At 40.4% G+C, this 6,395-nt stretch overlaps 1 protein-coding gene across 1 annotated transcript in view; it reads left to right on the top strand.

Moving 5' to 3' along the window:
* Positions 1-318: 318 nt before the first annotated feature.
* The window catches only part of LOC112070172 (protein farnesyltransferase subunit beta), a gene marked incomplete at its 3' end in the record, with an annotated part of 16,606 nt that continues 10,529 nt past the window's right edge, over positions 319-6,395 (top strand). Inside the window, exons 1-3 of the mRNA XM_024137584.2 lie at positions 319-552; positions 1,772-1,836; positions 2,618-2,650. Coding sequence (XP_023993352.2) covers positions 454-552; positions 1,772-1,836; positions 2,618-2,650 — 197 coding nt within the window. The remainder of the gene's footprint in view (positions 553-1,771; positions 1,837-2,617; positions 2,651-6,395) is intronic.

Here is a 6,395-nt window from a genome sequence, read left to right as displayed (position 1 = left end):
ATTTGGTAAGAACGATTTAAGTTTCCCTGCATTAAAGTCCCCGGCAACTAGGAGCGCCGTCTCTGGGTGAGCGTTTTCCTGTTTGCTCATTTCGTGCGGTTTTAGTGCCAGCCTATAATTGCGGATAATACATGTTGTTTTATGATGATGTGTCAACTAGTAATCAAGTGACAGTTTTATTACATTTCCAATTAAGTCAGGGTTGGATTGAGTTTAAAAAAATAATATGCATGCATTTTAGGATTCACTACAATGCACTATTATGACAACAAACGAAGATTTCAATTGTTCCATCCGACTTGCTGTATGCCTTAGGAAACCCCGCCTATTTTACAGGAAGTAACTGTCAAACTGGCGGTGCTCAATGACTGTGCTACATCTGTTGATAATCAGAGAAGTAGCTAGATAGGGGAAATAACGGTACACTTTTCAACAAACTCACATAAAACAATAATGGAAAGTGTACCCGCGCCGTTACGGTGCTTCGGCGAATGTCACGCCGCGGAGAAATACACCGATGACGAAGTGGAGACGGTGACTTCCGTAGAACAGGTGAATTAAGCCAGTTGACGGCCGGATTAGCCCCGTTAGCTGCTATGGCTAACAAACGTTGCTGTCTAGCTACACTGGAGGCAAGAAGTGATGATTTGCGTAATCATAAACAAGTGTTTTTTACGTGCTTTTAAATCACTTGCATTTTGTTACTATGTTGAGACATGCCAAGYTAAAATGTTTATTGTATTCTACTGCCATTTACTTTATGTTCGTGTTGTTAGTTTTTTTTACTATTTCCTATTGTTGGATTGTCGAGAATGAACATGCAAGTAACCCATTTCGTTGTACACCATGAGTATCTCGTACATACGGCTAACAAAGCTAGCTAGTATTAGCCGCAACTGTAATGTAATTGGCTCCATGGCTGGCTAGTTAGCTAAGATTGTTAATAGAACAGGATTAGTCGATACAAGGGGAGGATTGGCAATGCAGACGTCTTCTTAAATGCTATGAATAACTTTTCATTATGTCAAAATATACATTCGTATCAATTCTAAGGAGTGTTTATCAAAATATGCACATTTTTTGTTCTAGTCCAGCACTGACACGTGGGATTCAACTATTCAAGGGCTTGATGATTAGTTAAAGCTGTAAACAGTAGTACAAAACAGTAACAGAGCACCTCGCCACCCCCAGTTCGTTAAAAAGCTGAGGGATTGGGCTGGATAAATGTAGTCACTCTCAAATGTATACACAGAGCTATGGATGCAAGGATTGGGCATCCATGATATCAAAATGATAGTTTTAACCATGTTTTGAGACCATATAGTGTTTTATATTTTCTTTGTTTACAAACATTAGAGTAAAACACTGGTGTATGACAGTTGAACTAACTCATGAGGCATTTAGAAGTTATATTCTTCAAGAATCAATGGGTACATATCATTAATTTATAAGTCAAAAAATGGATGTAGCAAAGACTGATAATCCTTTTTAAATCAGTTCCTGTCAGTGCTTGTTTAGAACACAACTGAGCACCCTCTGGGGGAAGTGAGAGAAACTGCTCCAATGTTGTCATTCTGGATAATGACAATGTTCTGTATGGTCAAGAAATGACAGCCAATTATAGTGTTTTGCTGCCATCCATAATGTTTAAAAAAAGTAATTATAATAAGTAACTCGTGTGCATGCAGTCAGTTTCATTCTCATGCCTGGTTTAAAGCTCTCATTTTCGTTTTGATTTATATGTCTCACTCAAACATCTTATTTTATCCAGAGAAAAGTCGAATGCAGTATTCAAGAAGTAATCAGTGTTTACAAGCAGATACACAGCTTACCGCAGTAAGTAAATGTTCTACTTTGTTCTCTGCTTTTCAGCATGATCAGTCTTTGTTTTGTATGTGAGAATCTGTCATTGCTTTGAATCCTACTAGGCTATGCCCTTTACCTGAAACGTGACCACATATTACAAGACCAAGTTGTAGGCCTTTTTTTGTGTTAACATTTTGGGAATATAACGAAATACTGGGAGTAAGACGAATTCATACAAGTCAAAGTTATCTACAGGGTTAACGTTTCACTCTTCTGAACAAGTTATCTACAGGGTTGTTAAAGTTTCACCCTTCTGAACAAACTCTAGCCAGTAGATCCGACCTGCTTGCTTACAGCTGAACTAGGGTTGGACAGACTTCCTGTGTAGATTAAGACACGGCGGCGCCGGCGGAAGATATGACTCGGAAAACATACGCAGACTTCCTGTGTAGATTAAGACACGGCGGAGCCGGCGGGAGATGTGACTCGGAAAACATACGCAGACTTCCTGTGTAGATTAAGACACGGCGGAGCCGGCGGGAGATGTGACTCGGAAAACATACGTCAATCCAGGAATGAGAAATGCGTTGTACTCCGAATTGTCTTAATTTACACAGGAAGTCTGATCTGCTAAACAAACGAAAGCTCTGGAGCAGGGCGTGGTTGCGCTTTCACTGACTGACTGACTGACTGTCTGACTGGTGTGACTGAGTGTCTGACTGACGTGAGTCTCATTCCACGGAGGGTTGAGTATCTGCGGGTTTTCATTGCTTCCTTGTACTTGTTTCTGTCCTTTTCTCTCCATTCAAAGCACCACCGCCTCTGTTTTCACCACCATGACCGAGTGAGTATGTCAACATATAGTTAGTAGACGCTTTTATCCCAAGCGACTTACAGTAAWGCGTTTTCCTATGGGTGGCTCCAGCGAGACTCTAACCTACGACACAGGAACACGTAATACATCAGTGTTTCCGCTGCATTCATTTAGCTGCGGCACAGCGCCACGGCACCCCAAAAAATAGGGTACGTGAAAACGTATTTCTGTTCACTTTGAAGATGCTAGGACAGTCCACATTTTACTCCTCCCCTGCAAACAAAATAAGTAATGAATTGACCAATCTGACAGCCCCATAGTAGAATATTTGATCTATTTATCTAGTCGGCTTGTTGTGGTGTGTTCTATGTGAGAGCTCTCGAGGCCCATTCAAGTCCGCCATATGGAGGGAAACATGGAGGGAAACATGCATTCTGACAAACAGTCAATGCACAACAATTCTTGCAATAACAGTTTTAATGGCATTTGTTAAAAAGAGGGGGTTCCCAGCTTACCATTCCTACTTTATTTATTTTGATCAACTCATAAATATATGCAAACATAGGGCTAAATGTAACACGGGTCAAATCAAATCTTAGTTGTGAAATGCATCGAATTACAACAGGTGTAGACTTCACCGTTAAATGCTAAGTTATGAGCCTTTTCCCAAACAATGCAGAGTTAAAAAGTAAAAATGTTTGTAATAAAAATTGGGTAAATATATATRTATTTTTTAAAGGAGTAACACAATAAAATAACAAGGCTATATACAAGGATTACCGGTACCGAGTCAATGTGCAGGTGTACGAGATAGTTGAGGTAATATGTACATGTAGGTAGAGGTTAAGTGACTAGGCAATGAGGATAGATAATAAACGGGTCAATGTAAATATTCCGGGTAGCTATTTGATTATCTGTTCAGCAGTCTTTGTAGGGCAACTTGGGGTAAGATGCCACCCTAACTCAAATTTTGAGGGAGTGACTTAAAAAAAATAGTGATGAGACAGATGACATGTTTAGTTAAAAAAGTTGTGCTATAGCATAAATGCAGATAGGCCTGTGTTTCAGCCTGTTTATGTATAGCCACTATGCTGCGTCCGTTGGGCAACAGGTGATAATACTTATTGCTAATAGCATACCTGGTAATATGCAAAAATAATTGTAGCCAATAATTTACCAATATGTTAATTTGGCACATTTCTGAAAGTGGAAATTATATTTTAGATGTCAGCATAATTATATTTTCATTCATTTTGGAGTAGAATGTCCTTTTTAAAGTCATTAGAACTGATCTTCTCAGTCTTTCTACATAAAAATTATCTGGGTGGGGGGTGGACACCCCCTTCACCCCTCAGTTCTCTCATTGACTTCTAAAACCCCAAACCCTGTCCTGGTCTGTTTGGTGTCTTTCGCATGCRTTCCCGGAAGTGTCGCGATGTTGTKCCTCTGGGTTTAGTAACTCTTTGCTATAGTCGATGAGGGCAGAGAAACATAGCTGAATTGAATTGATGACTTCTAATCAAGGCCTAATTCTGATTCGCCTGCAAAGTTATTATCCATCCTAGTCCAATCTTGCATTCAAGTTTGAAAGGCCATTATGCTCTCTTTCAAAGGCCGCTGGTCATTTCCATGTAAAAGGACCAATGAGCACCATCACGAGAAGTTCATAGGAGCATGTCAAATGAAAGCTAAGAGTCTATATTTTTGGGAAATGAAGGCATATAAAATATATTTTTCACCCATTTTTTCCATTGTAAAAAATGAGGCATAAGTAATGGCTTTGATTTCTGGTCAAAAACGTACCCCCCAAAAAGTCCTAACAGGGTGGTGAAATTTCACGGTAATGAGCTTGATGCTCCTTTCCAATAATTATTAAGGGTCTTATTCTGGTGACATGATGATCGATGATTGGCTGTTGTTTTGACAAATAAAAATTCTCACTTTTCTGTCCATAATAATGTCTTCATGTAGGCTTTACCCACACTGTATCTGAGAGCTGTTGGATAGAGCGCAAGTGCCAAGACATTCGCTATATAACGCAACATTTCTTGTGACAAAACCATCAGTAAAGTTAAATGCGATGGAAACCCATTTAACTTGTATCTTTTTTTTATTCAGTACATGGCAATATAACCACAAGTTATTTTTATGTACACTATACCATCACACAGCCTTTTTATCTGCAACAAGTACATTTGATGGTAACCTCTCTGATGGGGAAAATAAGCATATTGTTTTTATGGAGATTTTTGAATAGTCGCATAAATCTGTTGCCAATTCAATGGAAACCTAGATAGTGTGATGAATAATACCCATATATGCAAATGATATTGCATGTTTCTGTGTACATTACCATGAAGAGAATAACATTCATATCCGTAATTATTCATTTCTGTGTAGTACTGATCAGGGACCCATGATGTACACTGAACAATAATATGAACACAACATGTAAAGTGGATATCTTATGTTTTATGAAATAAGAGCCCAGACATCCCCCCCCCCCCTCACACACACACACACACACACACAGCTTATTCAAATTTTGAGCATTTCTCTTTTGCCAAGATAATCCATCTACCTGACACTTGTGGCATATCAAGAAACTGATTTAAACAGCATGATCATAGAAATAGTTAAAATATTTACTAAATAAACTAAAGTTAAAAAATGTATAATCAACAAGGTACACAAGTAAATGACATAACAATAACTAGGCTATATACAGGGGGTACTGGTACAGTCAAGTGGAGGCTATATACAGGGGTACTGGTACAGTCAATGTGGAGGCTATATACAGGGGGTACTGGTACAGTGCAATGGAGGCTATATACAGGGGGTACTGGTACAGTCAATGTGGAGGCTATATACAGGGGGTACTGGTACAGTCAAATGTGGAGGCTATATACAGGGGGTACTGGTACAGTCAATGTGGAGGCATATACAGGGGGTACTGGTACAGTCAATGTGGAGGCTATTACAGGGGGACCGGTACAGCAATGTGGAGGCTATATACAGGGGTACGGTACGTCAATGTGGAGGCTATATACAGGGGTACTGGTACAGTCAATGTGGAGGCTATATACAGGGGGTACTGGTACAGTCAATGTGGAGGCTATATACAGGGGGTACTGGTACAGTCAATGTGGAGGCTATATACAGGGGGTACTGTACAGTCAATGTGGAGGCTATATACAGGGGTACCGGTACAGAGTCAATGTGGAGGCTATATACAGGGGTACTGTACAGTCAATGTGGAGGCTATATACAGGGGGTACTGGTACAGTCAATGTGGAGGCTATATACGGGGGTACTGGTACAGTCAATGTGGAGCTATATACAGGGGGTACTGTACAGTCAATGTGGAGGCTATATACAGGGGGTACTGGTACAGTCAATGTGAGGCTATATACAGGGGGTACGGTCAGAGTCAATGTGGAGGCTATATACAGGGGTACTGGTACGAGTCAATGTGGAGGCTATATACAGGGGGTACTGTACGAGTCAATGTGGAGGCTATATACAGGGGGTACTGGTACAGTCAATGTGGAGGCTATATACAGGGGGTACTGGTACAGTCAATGTGGAGGCTATAATACAGGGGGTACTGGTACGAGTCAATGTGGAGGCTATATACAGGGGGTACTGGGTACAGTCAATGTGGAGGCTATATAACAGGGGGTACCTGGTACAGAGTCAATGTGGAGGCTATATACAGGGGTACTGGTACAGTCAATGTGGAGGCTATATACAGGGGTACTGGTACAGATCAATG

The sequence above is a fragment of the Salvelinus sp. IW2-2015 genome, unplaced genomic scaffold (genome assembly GCF_002910315.2).
Source record: "Salvelinus sp. IW2-2015 unplaced genomic scaffold, ASM291031v2 Un_scaffold1250, whole genome shotgun sequence".
NCBI lineage: Eukaryota > Metazoa > Chordata > Actinopteri > Salmoniformes > Salmonidae > Salvelinus > Salvelinus sp. IW2-2015.
This window is presented reverse-complemented; position numbering and strand designations above follow the sequence as displayed.